Source organism: Clytia hemisphaerica, unplaced genomic scaffold (genome assembly GCF_902728285.1).
Source record: "Clytia hemisphaerica strain Z4C2 unplaced genomic scaffold, Clytia hemisphaerica genome assembly, whole genome shotgun sequence".
NCBI classification, from domain to species: domain Eukaryota; kingdom Metazoa; phylum Cnidaria; class Hydrozoa; order Leptothecata; family Clytiidae; genus Clytia; species Clytia hemisphaerica.
Window position 1 is genome coordinate 27,714 of NW_027103892.1, and position 19,669 is coordinate 47,382.

The following is a 19,669-nucleotide window of genomic DNA, read 5'->3' on the forward strand; positions in this document are numbered from 1 at the left end:
AATCTAAACAATCATTTTCCACTCCCATTTGTGATTTACATGAATTTTTTTGAAAATGTTAGTACAAGGCTTTTTTAAAAAAGGCAGCTTTTGATTTTAGGGCCTGCAAAAATTGACTATGGGGGACCAAACCCATCAAAAATTTTACTTTCTGACCTCCCTCACTTTATGATATTTGACATTTTTCAATGATTTAAAATTTGGCTTTTGGAGAGTTTTATTTTCTGATCTTGTATTGATTTAAAAACTAAGGATCAAATAGCTTTTTAATTTGAATACAGCGACCTTAGCATGAAGGTAGAGCATCTAGCTACGGTGCACAAGGTTGTGGATTCAATCCCCAGCCAAAGATATCCATTAAGGAGAACAATTAAAATCACGTGTCCAAAACAAACTTGTAAAACAATTGAACAATCAAAATTAGCCATAATATTTGGCTTGATTTTTTTATTTTGACATGTGACATTTGTTTTGATTTTGTATCCGCTGCATACAGTTTGTTTACATATTTCCCAAGTACTGTAATGTCCCTTTAACACTTTCCAACTTTTAATTCCACTGTTCAAAAAAGATGACACAACCCCTGTTTTTAGTAAAAAGTTGGAACTTTGATATTTCACAGAAAAGTGCTATAATTTCTCAACCAAAATTACATTCAAATGTGGCGCTTTTGATTGTCTAATACAAGCAAAAAAAATTTTCCCAATTGTATTTGACTATCAAAAGTTACAGACATTTTTGTTTCCACTGCCAATTATATCTGGATACACTTTAGTCTTAATTTCAAGATAGATAGCCTTATGTCCAAGCTTATGTCCTTCTTTTTTACATTCTTGTTATTTTTTTTTGCAAAATTTTGAATAAAAAAGCTTTCATATATGTCCATAAAATTAGCGAACAAAAGGGTGAAATTTTAAAACAATTATTGCAATACTTTACAGCATTTTGAAAAGAAATAGATGAGGTAAGACTAGCCAGATTGTAATCTTCTCAAAACAGCAAAATTTTAATTTCCAGCGACGAAATACTCATTTTGTGATATTGTTATTTTTCTAGCAAGCAAATACAATTATCATACAATAATGATGGAGTCGTTTGGGAAAAAGAAACTAGCCTGTAAAGATTTGTATGGCTACCTATTGACATTGTCATCTGAAGTTCTCAATGGTCTTTATGACCACCCATTCACTTGTCTAGCTGTCTTCCGTGGTTTACCTGAGATTGGAAAACATTACGTCATGAGAACATTGTTCACAGACCAAGCTTTCCCAGAGCACGTCATTTTATCTTGGTGCAAGAAAGAGCATCGTAATGACCACAAAGTAGCCGTCGATCGATTATGTGGATTACAAATTTGGAACAGGGTTACGTCGCCTTCCGTACATTTTGAAATGAACAAATTTTTCCAGCAAAACCTTCGAATAGGTGTTCGCGGTGGAGGGAAAATTGAAGAAGAGCCGCTTAAAGCAGTGGAAGAGAGACATGCTCGAGATGTAACTTATTTAGATAATTATGCCAAAGAGCGATGGGAGTGCATATTACAATACATGACTGGCTCACAACAAGGAATGAATAATGTAGGAGTGAGTCCTGATGTTGCAAAAGTTTTGATTTCGTCGGGTTTGTTAACGTTAAATGAAAGTGAAAATAACACTTCGATTACTTCCGCTGGCTTTCAGTTTTTGTTACTCGATACTTCTTCCCAAGTCTGGTATTTCATGGTCCAGCATTTGAATTCTAAAGACAAAGCCGTTTTAGTGCAATGTTTATCGTTTTTATTTCAAACTGGATTCTCTGTACTTGGTAAAGACTACCCGGTCAAAAATTTGACAGCAGAACAGTTCAATTTTTTACAATTGCTTCGTGAAGTTGGATTAGCGCATCAACGGAAGCGTACATCAAAAAGGTATTACCCGACTCGATTAGCCATTAACCTGGGCACTGCTGTGACTGGCAGTACCAACACAATATCACAAGGACAATCTTATTTAGTAGTAGAGACAAATTATCGTGTTTACGCGTACACCGAATCTGCTCTTCAAGTGTCATTGCTTAGTTTGTTCACAGACATCAAGTCACGTTTTCCAGACTTCACTGTCGGTACGTTGAGTCGTGAAAGCGTGCAACAGGCCTTAGCATGCGGTATATCAGCTTCACAGATCATTGATTTTCTGAGGACAAGAGCTCGTCCTCAAATGTTAAGTAGAACACCCATCATCCCTCCCACCATAACTGATCAAATAAAGTTGTGGGAGATGGAGAGAGATAGGTTACGTTACACAGAAGGAGTTTTGTATAATCAATTCCTGGCGCAAAGTGACTTTGAAATGTTACGTAGATATGCTGATGAGAATCAACACCTTCTTTGGGCCAACAGTCAGAAACGTTTGATGGTCGTGTCTAAAGAAGGACACGATGATGTGAAAAGGTACTGGAAGAAAAATAAACCATCTTAATTGAGTTGTTGTTGGTTGATGATTAGATTTCTTATGTTGCTTTTTTCTCGTTATTGTTTTCATATTTTTCTATAGAATTAGTTGTTTCTTTTTTTCTCTATTACAACCTAGTCATGTACCTTAATAAAAGCTAATCAAGGTTTTGAGAAAAACAAATCTCTCTTTCAATGAGAGCTGAGTTTTAAAAATATCTCTGCCCATTAAAAAAATTGTCAAAACAGTCGGACCTTTGCAAGATTAGGCGCGCTTCCCTGAAATAGTTTTGTTATGAGGGCAAATCAGACTCGGAAAAACACTTCAAACTTTTATGGCTGTGACCCTTTTTAATTATCTTTTTTCGCCAAATTTATACAAAAAAGCAAAAACGTAATACCTTGCGTACGATAATATCCTCCATCACTGAAATTTTAATGACGTCAAAACAATTCCCACCTCAAAAAATTTCCTCAACAAAAACTTGCTAAGCGCACGTGATTTTAAGGCTTTTTTGCATCCCTTATAACAAAAGAAATCAAAGGGGTATAAGGATCCCACCCAAAGATGCACTGCTGGTTCTTATATAAAGAGGGTTGGTAAACAAATGTCTTTAAATCTTGATTATCTTGTTTTATCACATATATGATAAAACAACTTCTTTTTTGAACATTTAAGTTTGAGTTAACTAGTTTTGGTTCTAGGAACTATGTGATGAAATGTTACCCTTAATGAAAATCAGGTTTTCTTTCGAATATTTGATAGTAAACAATCTAGACCTTATGTCTGTGTTTTCGAAAATTGAAATTTTCATACTCATAACAGATGCAAAAGACGAACTTATAAATCCCTTTAATCTGTTTTTTCTTGTGAATCTTAAAGAATGGTTCCAAACTAATTTTCTTTCATTTGCTAGGAGCTTTGATAAGAGAACCTATACTAAACTGATTTGTGGTTTACTTTCAACGATGTCTGACATAACATTGAACCGTTCCATAAAAAACCATACAGGGGGTGGACGAACCTTTTCAAGTCAAAAAGATTTTGTTGAAAATGTGTGGATAACCCCTGGAAAATGGCAAACTTTGCAAAGTACTTTTTTTCGTACCTTAAAGCGAGGGACGAACTAAAATCAGTCTTTTAACCCCTGGAAATTTTAGAATAACTTTTTACCCCCTTAGAAAATTGAAAAACTTGGAAATTGGAAATTTTTCTCACATTATCCTCTGGAAATGCTCGTCCACCCCCTGTATAAAATGGAATGACGTATTTTTAGAAGGAAAATACAATTATTCTTTTCTTATCAGAGTTGCCTAGTTTTCGAAATTCTATGTTTTGAACTCGAGCCTATCTGATTTTTCTTTCAGAAAGGTAAATTATGAAGACCTGTGTTTTTTTCTCTCTCCGAGGTTTTGAAAGGATATCCGTTTGACCAGGAGATTTCTATTTCTATGAATGAAAATCCTCATTTAACATGTTTCGTTTCATTTTTATAACACTTGATTCTGTTTTATTATGCTTCGACATTTTTCGAATTATTTTTTTCACACGAAACATGTTTTATATCTTGTTTTTATATCAAAGTATATATTTTGTAGATTTAAGCAGATTTAAAGACGAGGAAATATCTAGACGTAACAAGAAAACCAACGTTTGATCTATCCATATTGTATATGACAATCCGTCTTTTTTCAAAACTATCTAAATAGCCCCCCCTCTATAAATTCATAACCTTTACAAAAGATTGTTGACGCACTGATTACCTTACACCTTAAGAGTAGAAATTTTTGCGGGAAGAAATTTTCGCCCATTCGCCAATTTTGGTGCTGGCGATTTAATAAAAAATTTCAAATTTGGCGAGAATTCATCCATCCGAGAACGACCCATTTTTTGTTGAATATTTTAGCTTAAAAAGATGAAAAAAGGTTTTTTTAGGAGACGTAGAGACTAATGTGAAAGAATTTTTAAAAAAATTTAAATTTGGCGAGAATTAATTTTTGGCGAATGGTCTATAGATCTAAACTTGACGGGAAGAAATTTTGGCAAATTTTTGAGGCAATTCGCCAAATTCGCCGAAATTTCTTTCCGCCAAAAATCTCTTCTCTCAACTGCACATTTTAGAAAGCTTTTCAAGTAAATAGTTTGTAATTTGAACTGGTAATCCAATCCTCTATCAATCAAACTCGTTTTTACCAAATACTTTTCCAAAATTCGCGGATTTTTCGAAAAAATTTTGTTTTTCATTATTTAGGGATCCCCTTGAAAGAGAAATTTGTTTTTGTGACTTATTTGCTTTTACCTTAAAGAAGCTTGAATGTAACTATGCAGTAAATAATTGGGTAAAACATTTGGACCCTTAATCAGCTCAAAGAAAAATTGGCAAAATTTGAACTAAAGATCCTTATGCTGCTTGTTTTGAAAATTCTTGTCCGTTATAGATAAAAATGTTTTTTTTTCTATATTGGGAAAACTCCTCTCAATTTTTTTAAGTTATTTATTTTTCGATTTTTAACCCAGGCAGAGCCAGATTCGTTAGCAACCTTCGTATATTAATTCACAAAAATATTCTCTGCGCTTCTTTCAAAAGTCCTTTATTTTGATATAAAAATCTAATTTTGGGTCTAAAACTGTACATTTCAATTTGAATGAAATTTCAATGAGAATACCCATCCCGATGTGAATTGAGCAAGGAAGGAAAGTGAATAGCTTTAAAAGATTTGTATCGCTTTCAGAATGACGGACGGAATCATCAGCCTCAACCCCAAGCCCAAGTCTAATTTCTTTTTTTATTGCTGAAAAGATTAAGTAATGTTTGAAAATCATTACATATATACATACATGATCCAAAAGACAAGACCAGGGCTTAACCTCGTCAAATATAACATCCAAATAAAAACGTCAATAATGTTTGCCCTAGGATCGAGGATGGGATGAAATATATAGCACTTTCGTTTTTATTCACGCGGCATATTTTTCGAGATCTATCTGGCAATACATTTTAGTACTTGAAAATGGTGGTGGTGGGTGGAAAATGAATGGCTTTATTGCACTTCAAAAGTTTTATCTTTAACCCCTTTGGGTCTTTCTTACTCTAAAAGTTCTTACTCTAGAGTGAGTTTTTGAAATGTCAAATTAAACCCTGTGATGTGAACTTCTTTTTTTTCTTAGCCACCCCAGTAATTTCACAGTCTATCGGCTCTTGTTAGATTTGCAGGGGACATTTTACAGGTTTGTTTGCAGAACAATCATCGCGGGCTGTAAAAATGATCTCAAAGATCGCACTTTCACTGTCTAGTCGGTCCAAACAGCAACTTATAAGGTAATTCATATCACTTATAATCGTATTATGAAGTAACATTGCTTTGATGAAAATCAATCGTAAAAGGGGTTACGCACGGAGAACGAGTCTCGTGTTCGCAAAGCGAAAGGATTCTATAATAGACGCCTCAAGCCCACACTAGTTATGTAAGAAGAGGTGAAGGCTATCAATGCGCTGCTCAAAAGAATATCGTACTCTTTTTCCGAAAATCCCAAACCCCAAAGAAATTCCGAAAATCAAAAATTCCATAAATCTAAAAATTACAACTTAAAACGGATCAAAACTCAAAATACTGTGAATCTTGTGATAAGGACGTCATTTTGGCCCTAATAAATGTCGTCACCAAAAGGGTAATAAATTTTTAACTTCACTGAAATAAAATCGATTTCTAATTGATCCGATAGATTCTATCGATGATTATCAAACCAATGAAGACTCAATAAGTAATAGTTATCGCATGACTTTGAGTGCAATTACAAGAAATATTTTAGGAGCGAGGCGAACCTTTTTATTAAACATAAAATTTAAGAGATTTAGTCTATGTATTTTTATTTACAGAAAGTTAAAGGAAGCAAAAATTTCCGAGTAAAAAAAAGAAAAATAACTCGGATAGTTAAAGGAAGCACAATTTCCCGAGTTAGAAAATGAAAAATAACTCGGAAAGCTAAAGAAAGCAAAAATTCCAAAGTTAAAAAATGAAAAATAACTTCCGGGTTTCTAGATAATTTCGAATGTTTTTGTTCGAAAATCTTGTTAGATTCGAATTTTTAAATTTTAAGATTCGAAAAAAAACATTCGAAATTATGCACATCAAAATAAAGAAAAACTTTGTCATTCAGAAGCTTCAAAATAAATGCAGCAGCTTTTAGAAATGTGAAATGATTACTGTATACATTACTATACACAGAAAAAGAAGATGTATTGTATTTTTTCGATTGAGGAGAAATTCTTCATTATTGCGTTTCTCTATCAGATTGATGACACTTTTCGATGTTTTTGTTTCGATGCATAGAGATGAGAAAATGCATATACTGGTTTAAGCTATGAATGGTCTGAAACAACATTTTTGCAACAAAAACTAATTGGGGCCAGGGCCTGATTTTCACTTTTTTATAATTTTGATAGTTGTTTCGAATCGATTTGCTACATCCTATATAAAAAGCAAATCGTCATGGGGACGAGGTTGGGAGAGACACAAACAAGAGACTTTTTACAAAAATCCCTCGTTACCTGGTTTAATCAAAGACATTGAATTTCCCTCGTTTTGTCATGGAAAATATTCTTGACTTTATTAAAGAATTTCAAGTTTTTATGCATGCATTGATAAAAAACTGTTTGGTTTTCACGAACGAAAGTGCCGAAAGCTGAATTTATTTGCTTTGGGTCGTGTCACGTGTGGTGTCGAGTAGTTTTGTAATAATTTCTCTATATTTCATCAGATTTAATTTCACTGACTTTTTGGAAAGAACGGAGTAAGAGCTCATCAAAAGATAGTTTTTTTTACGCTTTCCATTATTTATTTAGAGAGTTCAGTTCTTTTCGGCTGTTTTGTTTTGATTTTCTCATGCTGCTTACCCAAATGTTAACCAAGTTTAAAGTCGTCCTAAGGCCTCATAACACCCCTCTCTCATTGCATTCTCGATAAATTTTCCGATCCAAATAGGGGTTAGCCATTTCCAAACTCCTTTCCAATTCCATCTTATTCCCCATAAAATTCCCGATAGAATGAGGGGTCAACGACCTCTCAACTCTTATTCAAACTCGAGATATCGCATGTTTTCTATTTTTATGACGTCATCAACTGAAAATGAGTAAAAATTCAGCCAAATTTGAAAGTCCTACTCAAGCCTTACAAACCCTCTCATCTCATTCCCCATAAAATTCTCGATAAAATGAGGGGTCAACGACCTCTCCACTCTTCTTCAAACTCGAGATATCGCATTTTGAAGTTTTTCCCAAACCTGTGACGTCAGTGGGTCTCTTTACCCCTAATGTTGTCAACGGTCAATTCGCGAATTTTGAAATTTTTGCGGTCAACAGGTACCTTATGCCCCAAGGGTCCCAAAAAAACAAAAAACGTCAATTTTTTCCAAGGGAAAGTGGGTTTTTAAATTTGCGAAAGATTGACACTGCAGCGACTTCTTCTTAAAAAACGCTAATTTTCACGAAATTTTCAAAGTTGAAACATTCCAGAGGCTAAACACAACGGGATAGCGGCTAGACGAAAAAAAAGGTGAATTTCAATTTTTAGTGCCCGCATATCATTGAAATTTTGTAAATTTTGCTTACGCGCATGCGTTTGCCAAAAGAGTCGCACTCCGCTCGCTAACGCTCGCTCCGTGCGTAATCAGCCGGAAATTTATACTGAGTTATACCACTGACCTTTATATACCATGTTGACCCGACTATACAATGAGCTGCCATTTTTTGCAAAACAGGCAGAAGGAAGGAAAAGTTGAGTCGATGTTTTATACCTGTAAGGTAAACAGTTAATTGGTCAATGTTGATACAAACGTGGGATATATTCAAAGAATCATCTCCGAGTCTGTCCTGTCTGTGAGCTACTGATACTTGTCTTTTTATTATCATAATGTATGTCTTGTTGGATAGACAACCAGCATAAAAACAATGATACATATACTATACATAATTACTTGTATCATGCATATTGTAATAATTATGCATGGCTATATCAGTTTTTCTGCTGGACTACGTAATTATTCAACAGGGTAGCCTCTTAATTTGAAAAAGGTCTATGCCACGTATGATCATAGTCAATTTCTCGCTCGCTTCACAATTTTGCTTTTTACAACCTAGTTTGAGAGCGCATCGTCATTCGTCATTCGAGACAGCTTTGACTGCCACAATCTCCAAGGCTTGGTAATGCGTAGCAAGGGACAACGAAACTTCCAGAGTTTATATATAGGGTGGACAGGCCAAAATCTTCCCCTCAATTTTAAGAAACCAAACTAATTTTATTTGAAAATCCTACCTTTGTGAGAAAAATGAGGGGTCATTTATTAGAATTGATTAAGTATTCCCAAAGTTATTCCATTTTCAAAACACAAAAAATCGCCTTTTCAAAGAGTCGCCTCCTTACTTTTACACTACGCCAGCAAGAAATAATTTTTGGAAGCACCAAAATCGCGCCAAAAATGGCGAATGAAATCTAGTCTACCGTGCGGCGGGGTGTGGGGAGTTTTGCCGGTGTGGTCTGAAAATCGGCCCGATGACTGTTAAACTTTAGCTTATCGCTATAATGAGCTGGAAATGATAGCTAAAAACAAATTTCACCACTAGAAAGAGCTAGAAAGCTGAAATCCTCAGCTTTCAGATGGTGTGTGGTGCTTTATAAATGAAAAAATCTGCAATCTTGTTAAAAAATCGCAATTTCTTCTTATTTTTCGAAATTCCAAAAGATGAACCAGCTCAATAGCGACAGCCATTTGTTTCAATGTGGGTCGAGAATTTTCCGGTGCCGTGGTCAGCGCTAAATCGCGTTTTCACCTTGACCTCGAAAAACATGAATATCTTTGTAAAGAAAATAGATACCTGGATGTAGTTTTTTTTACTTGTTTCCCTGATAATTCCTGATTGATTTAAAAAAAGGAATGAACAGATTTGGATGATTTAAAGGTAAGTACTAATGCATTGAAGTTCATTTTTTTAAATTCTTCCTCGTTCATTCTTCATCCTTGACCTCGAAAAACATGAATATCTTTGTAAAGAAAATAGATACCTGGATGTAGTTTTTTTTACTTGTTTCCCTGATAATTCCTGATTGATTTAAAAAAAGGAATGAACAGATTTGGATGATTTAAAGGTAAGTACTAATGCATTGAAGTTCATTTTTTTAAATTCTTCCTCGTTCCTTGCAAAAAATCCCGACGAGTGCGCACCCTACCAGAGTTTTTCACAGCAGCTAAAAAAACACTTTTTTTCTATGGAAGCCCAAACTTTCTGCTTTAATGCTTAGGAGGACCCTCCCGGTGCCCCAGAAACGTCTGAACCAAAAAGTGTCGTTTTTTGTGTGCCTTTGGAACACCCACGTGCGTTTGGCTGGTTTGGGAACGCGAAATGCAAACGAGAACTATCGGTGTCTAAACTTTTCAATAAATCTCCAGAACTAATAGATTTTTTGAGATTCTGTAAAAAGGTTTCAGTTCCTGAATAGTTCCATGAGAGGTCCTAAAGCCGACACCACTGCCTAATTCCGACCCCCCAAATAACTGTTATGAAAAAAATTCTATGTTTACAAACATTCCCTCTCCAAGTTGAACGATAAACTATTGCTAGAACTCTCGAAACAAAACATCTAACAAGATAGCTGCAATGTCAAGATGTCAATTAATGTAATCAAAACGTGTGGGTTGTAAAAATAATTACCTTTTATTCTGGATCAGTTTCTCATGTTTAAAACGATAACAGTTTTGTAATAAAAGTGACTTGTGCGGGAAAAATACCAAACAACTTGAGCTGGTTTTCATCAAGAAACAAACAGACTAAATTGCAAAAATGGTGTGAAGTTGAAAAAAGGGCGGATGCGGTAGCACTTAATTTGAATAACAAACATCGAATCAATGAGGCGGCAACTATCAACGCCCTCTTTACCACCCATAAGTCCGGATGTATATTTGCGGAAGGCCCGCAATCAAGCCAAGTGCCAGTGTAAAGTAATTAAAACCAGGCCTGATACGTAACGTTTCAAAATGAGCACGCTCGTACACAGACCTCTTTTATATTTTCGTGAGCTTTGGAAAATCAAAACATCTCATTACCTTTTATGATGTTGTTACTGCTGTTGTCATTTATGACGTTGTGCATATTGCAATAAAAAATGTTTTGTTATAAGAAGCAATTATTGTTATTTGGTTCGATTGGTTCAGTGTATCAAATCTATCAGTTTAGTTGACACTTTGGTATCTTCGTTGCGCCACAGCGAAAGGTTTGTTTTTATTTTAGTTTGTATCTTTGAAAGACCCCATCGGATTTAGGCAGTGGTGTCGGATTTAGGACCTCTCACGGTTTTACTATGTTTTGTGAAAAAAATCATAACCACCAGTGAAATACTTCTTCATCTATTTAAGATTGAAGACAAAAACTTGCTTTTCAAACACTTTTTTCCACCAAAAAACAAATAACTTTTAACATAGTCGTCTAAGAAAACAGCTATCTTCCTTACAATCTAGTTTTTATTTATAAAAAGTAGATTACTGACGTGTGGAAAGGAATTTCGGCATGACTGATCCTTTTGTTCCCTTGTTTGCGGGAATTAATTTTCTTCTCGTTTTTTTCTTTCCTTTCTCTCTTTCTTATAAGTTCAGGCTTTCCCTTGCCACTTAAAAAGCGTGGTTAGCTCAATCGGTTAGATCGTCTGTCTCATAAGCATGGGGCTCTGTGTTCGATTCTGATGGGTGTCCAATTTTTCAATTGTTCAATTTTATTTTTTTAATTATTTTTCTTTTATAATGAAGGTCAATCAAATCAAACAAGTAACTAGCCTATATTACCTCCGCTCTCTGTCTAAGGTTTAGATAAGCTATGATAGCATCACTTAATAAGAACTTTTTTAAGTTTTTTTTTCTTCAATCTTTTTTATTACCATAAGCGATTATTCAAGGCTGAGATATAGAAGAACGGGTATAGTTGTTTGCGCCTGTGTTTGCTGACTGACAGTTTCAGTTTCAGTTTCACTTTCACTTTCAGCCAGCGAGTGAGCAAGCGATTATTTGTAGGGGGGTTTTCAGGGGTCTTAAATACCGTCATACCGACAAAAAATTAGGGTCAAATACCGTAATACTGTCAATAAAGGAAGCCTAATTACCTAATCACCGATACCCGTAAAAAATTAAATACCGTAATCCCGTAGTTTTTTTCTATTAATACCGATTTACAGGGGGAAAAAAGGCCCAATACCGTTGTACCGTAAAAGTGAAAACCCCCCCTTTGTAAGAGAATCGTCAAATAACTTCTTTCAGAATCATTGAACTTCTCATTTTATACTTTAAAGGCAGAATAATGATTGATTTCCGGGTCAAAATGTTTGGCACTTGATCCAATCATTTGCTTATCTTTCTTGCGTGGTCATTATTTGAATTTCAGTAAAATACGGTTGTTATAAGAGTATTAAACTCCTCACTAGGAGGGAACAGATCATAGATTCAAATTGAACGCGTAAATAGCAATTAATATTACATAACAGGTCGATATCTCTTCACTGTAATGAAAATGTGATACTGTACAAAATTGAAGTGATGAGAGAATCACAAAAAGAAATCAAGTGACTTGAAAAAATTGGATTGATCCCCACGCATATGAGACAGATGATCTAACCGCTTGAGCTAACCACGCTTTGAAATTAGTGAGAGAAAGCGTGAACTTATAAGAAAGAAAAAGGAAAGAAAAAAAACGAGAAAAAAATTAGTTCCCGCTTTGATGTTATTATCAAAACAAAAGGATCAGTCATGTCGAAATTCCTTTCCACACGTCAGCAATCTACTTTTTATAAATATAAAAACTAGATTGTAAGGAAGATTCTAAAAATATTAGCCATTTTCTTAAACGACTACTACGTTTTTAGACTTACCTTCCCCAAACACTGAAGAAGCCCTTACTAATTAAAGAAAATTAGTTAAGATAAGATAAAACTTTAAAATCAACCAGAGTTTTACAACCTTTTGTCCAAAGCAAAAGACTTGCTTTTCTCGCCGCCATCTTGTTTTAGAATGAAAATTATTTCTGTGTCAGTTCACAAGGAAATTTTTTCATGTGATAATTAAGATTTTACTTAGAAACTTTAATTCTCTTACCCCCGTCCCGGGCCCCCCTGATATGAGCAAGGCAACCATGTTAGCCACACCTACTGAAAATTTCAGATCAATACAAACAAGGAATTAATTCCTGTAACTTGATGAAAATTGGAAAAAGCTGGTTTTTGACTGTTTCTGATCCTAAAGTGTTATTTTTTGGTAAAAACTATGCAATTTATGTTTGGATTTCTAGAAAGCTTATTCATTCATTGTCAATATATTTTTTATTTGAAAGTAATTGCTTCATGGAATAAAAAGATATAGTCAAATCTTGTAGGGTCATTTTTCAAAAAGATTTTGCCAAAATGGATTTTCGCATTTCACCATTTTACCCTACGCAAACGCACGTGGGAACTTTCCAGAGAGAAAAATATGGAAGCCCATATACACAAAAATTGTGCTTCATAAACTCAGGTTTATGCTTTAAAACCTAGGTTTCCGCCTCGTAAACCTGGGTTTACGCCCAATAAACCTAGTGTGGTACTTTCCAGATGGGTCTGTAAAATACAAATTGCCCCCTTCCAGAACTCTGGAAATATTGGAGCTTTTGACTTGAAAATTTTCCTAGTGGTAGATATTGACTATATCTAAGACAGTGTGCAAGATTCAGGTTTAGTCACGTGGATGGTTGGTATTTTACAGACTGGTCTGTTGTTATCTAAAATGCTCACTTTCAGTAGGGTGGGGCGTCAAATGTCAAAGTCAGAAAATTCAAGATGTAGTGTTTTTTTATGAAAATTTAACCTATTGTGAGGCATTCTGCGCAATTTTTAAGGTCAGAAGTTCAAAATTGGCCGAACCCCCCTGGGGGTACTGATTCGCACTACAGGCAAAAATTGGAAAAAATGGCATTTTCTGGCCTTTTCAGGCCTGTAAATATGTCAAAACTATTGCAAATCTTATTTTTTTCACTTGCTGTACTAAATTTTATGAAGAAACAACAAAATAATCATATTGGATTGAAAATTGTGCCCATTAGAGCCCTAAAAGAGAGCCGTTTTTAAAAAAGCCAATTTTGGGTAGCAAAATGCTTTTTAAAAAGCCAATTTTTGCAAGCTCATAAACTTTAAACTGATCGATTCACATGCCTGAAATTTTCAGAGATGGAAGTCTTCAATAAAGTCTTTAAGCAAAATGAATTTCAAGTTTTTAACTTTTTTCAAAAAATCATAATGGCGTCTTCAAAAATCGCTTTTTAGCAAAAAAAAATCATATTTCTCAAAAAATAGCATTTTTTAAGGCAAGCTTCTACAAACTGAGTTTAAATGCTGACTGAAATTTTTTTTGCAGTGATAGTATACTGGAGATACTCCAGGGAAATCAAAATCATTTGGGTCTGGGATGGGTCTATGTCCGTCATTATGGAAATAAAATCCCTGCTAATAGCCATTTTTCAGGCCAAAAACTCAAATTTGGACTGAAAAAATCTCTAAAATGTCAATAGACATGAGTCCAAATTTTCTTGCAGTGATAGTATTCTGGAAATACTACAGGAAAATCAAAGTCATCTGGGCTTGGGATTTGGGTATATCCACCATTTTGGAATTGAAATTCCTGCTAAAACGCAATATTTCAATCAACAATCCAATTTTTGACTCAAAAAATCTTAAAAATGGCAATAGACATGAACCTAAAATCTTTTTGCAGTGATAGTCTTCTGGAAATACTCCAGGGAAATCAAAATTGTTTGGGTTTAGATTTTGGGTATATCTGCCATTATGAAATTGAAATATGTGTTAAAACTGGCTAAAATACAACGTTTCAAGCAAAAACCCCGTTTTTGAATAAAAATTGCTCTAAAATGACAATAGACATGGACCCAAATTTTCTTGAAGTGATAGTATTCTGTGAATATTCCTGGAAAAACAAAATCATTTCAGTCTGAGATTTGTTTACATCCACCCTTATGGAAATGAAATCTCTGTTAAAATGCTACATATTTCCATCCGATACATCATAATTGACTAAATATTTTGTATATTATATTAAGCAAAGAATGTGAATTTACAATCCTTTAATTTAGAAATACTAGTTGAAATATATTATTTAAAAAATCCCATTTCACTCAACAATTCTTTATAGCCCACTTACATTTCCATTTTCAAGACTTGTTCCGTCAAAAAAAGATTGAATTTTAGCTTGAAATATTATATACATTTTAAAACTGGCTTCAGTTTAAAAAATGCGGTCCCAGAAGCATGTTATACCTGAATAGTTTTTACCCTTAGAGTCTTTACAGAACACTATCACTGCAAAAATATTTTAGGTTCATGTCTATTGCCATATTAGAGCAGTTTTTAAGTCAATATAATATTTTTGCTTGAAATGTTGCAATTTAGCCAGTTTTAACACATATTTCAATTCCATAATGGCGGATATACCCAAATCCTAAACCCAAACAATTTTGATTTCCCTGGAGTATTTCCAGAAGACTATCACTGCAAAAAAATTTGGGTCCATGTCTATTGTCATTTTAGAGCAATTTTTATTCAAAAACGGGGTTTTTGCTTGAAACGTTGTATTTTAGCCAGTTTTAACACCTATTTCAATTCCATAATGGCGGATATACCCAAATCCTAAACCCAAACAATTTTGATTTCCCTGGAGTATTTCCAGAAGACAATCACTGCAAAAAGATTTTAGGTTCATGTCTATTGCCATTTTTAAGATTTTTTGAGTCAAAAATTGGATTTTTGATTGAAATATTGCGTTTTAGCAGGAATTTCAATTCCAAAATGGTGGATATACCCAAATCCCAAGCCCAGATGACTTTGATTTTCCTGTAGTATTTCCAGAATACTATCACTGCAAGAAAATTTGGATCCATGTCTATTGACATTTTAGAGATTTTTTCAGTCCAAATTTGGGTTTTTGGCCTGAAAAATGGCTCTTGGCAGGGATTTTATTTCCATAATGGCGGACATAGACCCATCCCAGACCCAAATGATTTTGATTTCCCTGGAGTATCTCCAGTATACTATCACTGCAAAAATAATTTCAGTCAGTATTTAAACTCAGTTTGTAGAAGCTTGCCTTAAAAAATGCTATTTTTTGAGAAATATGATTTTTTGTTGCTAAAAAGCAATTTTTGAAGACGCCATTATGATTTTTTGAAAAAAGTTAAAAACTTGAAATTCATTTTGCTTAAAGACTTTATTGAAGACTTCCATCTCTGAAAATTTGAGGCATGTGAATCGATAAGTTTAAAGTTTATGAGCTTGCAAAATTGGCCTTAAAAAGCATTCTGCTACCCAAAATTGGCTTAAAACGGCTCTTTTAGGGCTCTAAAGGGCACAATTTTCAATCCAATATGATTATTTTGTTGTTTCTTCATAAAATTTAGTACAGCAAGTGAAAAAAATAAGATTTGCAATAGTTTTAACATATTTACAGGCCTGAAAAGGCCAGAAAATGCCATTTTTTCCAATTTTTGCCTGTAGTGCGAATCAGTACCCCCAGGGGGGTTCGGCCAATTTTGAACTTCTGACCTTAAAAATTGCGCAGAATGCCTCACAATAGGTTAAATTTTCATAAAAAAACACTACATCTTGAATTTTCTGACTTTGCCCCAAAAATGACTGTTGACGCCCTACCCTACTTTCAGCATAATCGCTCAACTGATTTTTGAAATTTTGGTTACAAGCTTGATATCAAAATTTAAAGTCAGTATCATTTTCCAAGTAACATAGGGCTGATTTAGGCAAAAAAAGGCAATTTTTTAAAATACATGATATCAGCAGGTATATATGACACAAAATTGATCCTGTGCCCCAAATATAGATGTCCCTTGGGTGCCTCACAAAAGTTTAGCAAAAATTAATCAAAGTGAAAAAAACTAATAAAAAACTATTTAATTGGCATTTGCCAAAATTTTCACCACAGATGTCAATTCATATTTCTTAAAAGGTTATCAAAAATTTTCGTATGGGAAGGATTTAAGTTAAGAACCATGTTAGAATAATTTTTTGGAGATTTTGAATCTCAATATTTAGTCCTTTCACGTAAGAGAAATCACCAACACATTGCTGAACGTTTTGGACTCATTCAAGTGGTGAGATTAAAGATGTTTGCATGAAAAAAATTTAAAGGTATATAAATCAAGATATTTTTGGAAGTTTTTTTCAATGTGCCAAGTGTAAGTTTGAATCATAGAATCGTGTATCTTTTATCAAGGCTCAAAATATTCATATGTTAATAGCTTTGTGAGATAAGTGATTCTCCAAAAAAGAGTGATTGATTTGATATCTCAATCTGGTTTTGTGATTAAATAATAACAAGAAGGTCATTATAATCTTCTAATTGGTTAATGAGTATGTGGTACAAGACCACACCAACAAAATTCAGAGCTATTCCAAAGATTTATCTTGATTGATATCGTTATACCTTCAATTTTGTTTTACTACACTACTAGGGTTTTTTTGATAGTACAGATCAGATTATGTTGCGTTATCTTCCCAGTTTGGTTTCTAAGGCTCTCAAGATAATGTTTGTTTGTTTATAAAACAAATGTTCAAGACACAAGACTAAATCATTTGATCGAATGTAAATAATGTTTTCAAATTCTATCAACAATCATAACGTTAAAACGCTAAACAATGTCTGTCTGAAGTCTAAAGGTTCAAGTCTATTTTATTTTTTTCAGTTATTCGAAATTATAACGTTTTCCTTTCAGATCTTTTTTTCTCTTGTACTTTTGCAGATCTGCAATTAAAATTAAAATGATTGACTGACAATAAAATAACAAACAAAAAATGGTATTTGAATCTTTGGTTGCTGACCTCTTGAACAAGTATCTGGGTCAATATGTGAAAAATCTTGATGCTTCTCAATTGAAGATTGGCATTTGGGGAGGTAAGAAAATTTATCTTCTTATTTTTATCCTAGTGCTTTGCAGATATTTATAGATACTGCATTTCAGTGTTGAAATCGCCTTTATTCATTATTTAGAATATTACTTGCAGGGCTGCAAATAAATATTTTTGGTCACTCGGACATTATGTCCGAGTGAAATCAAATCCAGTCGGTCAGACTCAAAATCCTCTCAGTTATTCAGTCGCCATAATTTTTCAACTAGCAGGATATATTTTCTAACCTCAATAAGAGGATATCGTTTAAAAGTTAGTTAGAAAGCTAATATGCAGAGATAAGAGTGACCTTGGAACAACTCGTTCATACAATAATAGAGAAAGTGGTAAGTTTATAAAAGTGAAAATTAGAAACACTCGTAAAAGTTACGAAAAGGCTATTTAATAAAAGTAATCTTAGAAACACTCGTAAAAGTTACGAAGAAAGCGATTTGATAAAAGTAATCTTGTTAGAAATACTCTAAAAAGTTATGAAAAAAGTGATTCCATAAATGTGGTCTTAGAAACACTCGTAAAAGTTACTAAAGTCTGTCCAGATATAATTGGCAGTGGAAACAAGAATGCCTGTAACTTTTTATAGTCAAATATAATTATGAAATTTTTTTTTGCTTGTTTTAGAGAATCAAAAGCGCTATATTTAGATGTATTTTTGTTTGAAAAATTCGCGATTTTTAGCGGTTTAATTTGCGATTGTAAAAATTGAGCTTTTTTTCTACTTATGCTATAACGTTCATTTTTACACCAGTGGTAGTTCAACCTTAGGTTAAGAAGTTTGTTAAATTTCAAGGCAAACAAAAGAGTCCTTCGGAAGATATAGGACCCGAAATACCCCTTGGTAGCACTTTTCTGTGAAATATCAAATCTCCAACTTATTACTAAAACGGGGGTAGTGATATGATTGATGAAACAGTTTTTCGATCATAACACATTTTACAATCTCTTTAATGACCTCATAGCCAAACTGTGTTTAGTGTTTTGGGAATTAGCAAAGTTCTTTAATGACTTAAAAATAACAAAGGCAATATAAGTTCATGCTTATCCTTTCAATAAAAACAATTATATTGCATATGATTTCACTTCGTTTCGAAATAATCAATGATACCAATAATACCAATGCACCATCACTTAACATTTTCCAACTTTTAATTGAACTGTTCAAAAAAGATAACATAACCCCCGTTTTTAGTAATAAGTTGGAGATTTGATATTTCATAGAAAAGTGCTACCAAGGGGTATTTCGGGTCCCATATCTTCCGAAGGACTCTTTTGTTTGCCTTGAAATTTAACAAACTTCTTAACCTAAGGTTGAACTACCACTGGTGTAAAAATGAACGTTATAGCATAAGTAGAAAAAAAGCTCAATTTTTACAATCGCAAATTTAACCGCTAAAAATCGCGAATTTTTCAACCAAAAATACATTCAAATATAGCGCTTTTGATTCTCTAAAACAAGCAAAAAAAAATTTCATAATTGTATTTGACTATAAAAAGTTACAGGCATTCTTATTTCCACTGCCAATTATATCTGGACAGACTTTAAGAAGGCGATTTAATAAAAGTAATCTTAGAAACGCTCGTAAAAGTTATGAAAAAAGTGATTCCATAAAGGTGATCTTAGAAACACTCTAAAAAGCAGTAAAAAGTTACGAAGAAAGCGATCTGATAAAAGTAATCTTAGAAACACTCGTAAAAGTTACGAAGAAGGCGATTCAATAAAAGTAATCTTACAAACACTTTTAAAAGTTACGAGGAAAGTGATTTGATAAAGTGAACCTAGAAACACTCTTAAAAGCCCTGTACTTATGATATGTTATTTTAATGGGTGGGAATTTTAAATCCTATTTAAAGCTAACAAATTCAAGGGGGTTTGGGTAAAGTAAGGCTCTTCTGAGGATGAAATCTAGAGTATATTTTCAATCGGGACTATTCATGTACAGTATTTCCACACAGTAGGACGGGAATAAGTCTGATAAATGTTATGAGTATTAATCTTATTACTATTTCTTTTTTTTATCTTTCCAGGAAATGTTGTCCTGACAGAACTTGAACTGAAAGATACAGCTCTGGTAAGAATTTTATTCATAATAGTTATTATTGCTTAAACATAGGCTTTTCCAGAAATAGTCTGTGTCCCCTCTTTTAAGGATATCGGACATCAAGGGGTTCAATGCTATCTGCATATTAAGGGAATAGGACGTTATTAGAGGGTGAGGATATCCAGGGGATACAGGACAAAATGTATGGATT

At 33.7% G+C, this 19,669-nt stretch overlaps 2 protein-coding genes across 2 annotated transcripts in view; both read left to right on the forward strand.

Moving 5' to 3' along the window:
- The first annotated feature begins 1,034 nt into the window (after positions 1–1,034).
- LOC136808686 (general transcription factor IIH subunit 4-like) lies at positions 1,035–3,515 on the forward strand. Its single transcript, XM_067065228.1, has one exon. The coding sequence runs from the start codon at positions 1,083–1,085 to the stop codon at positions 2,454–2,456; it is 1,374 nt and encodes a 457-aa protein (XP_066921329.1). The 5' UTR covers positions 1,035–1,082; the 3' UTR covers positions 2,457–3,515.
- A 13,712-nt stretch (positions 3,516–17,227) lies between these two features.
- The window catches only part of LOC136808687 (intermembrane lipid transfer protein VPS13A-like), an 87,595-nt gene continuing 85,153 nt past the window's right edge, over positions 17,228–19,669 (forward strand). The window contains exons 1-2 of the mRNA XM_067065229.1: positions 17,228–17,408; positions 19,445–19,488. Coding sequence (XP_066921330.1) covers positions 17,309–17,408; positions 19,445–19,488 — 144 coding nt within the window. The 5' untranslated portion in view covers positions 17,228–17,308. The remainder of the gene's footprint in view (positions 17,409–19,444; positions 19,489–19,669) is intronic.

Excerpts from the sequence above, each read along its gene's own strand:
- LOC136808686 (XM_067065228.1), top strand. The coding sequence starts at position 1,083 with ATGATGGAGTCGTTTGGGAAAAAGAAACTAGCCTGTAAAGATTTGTAT.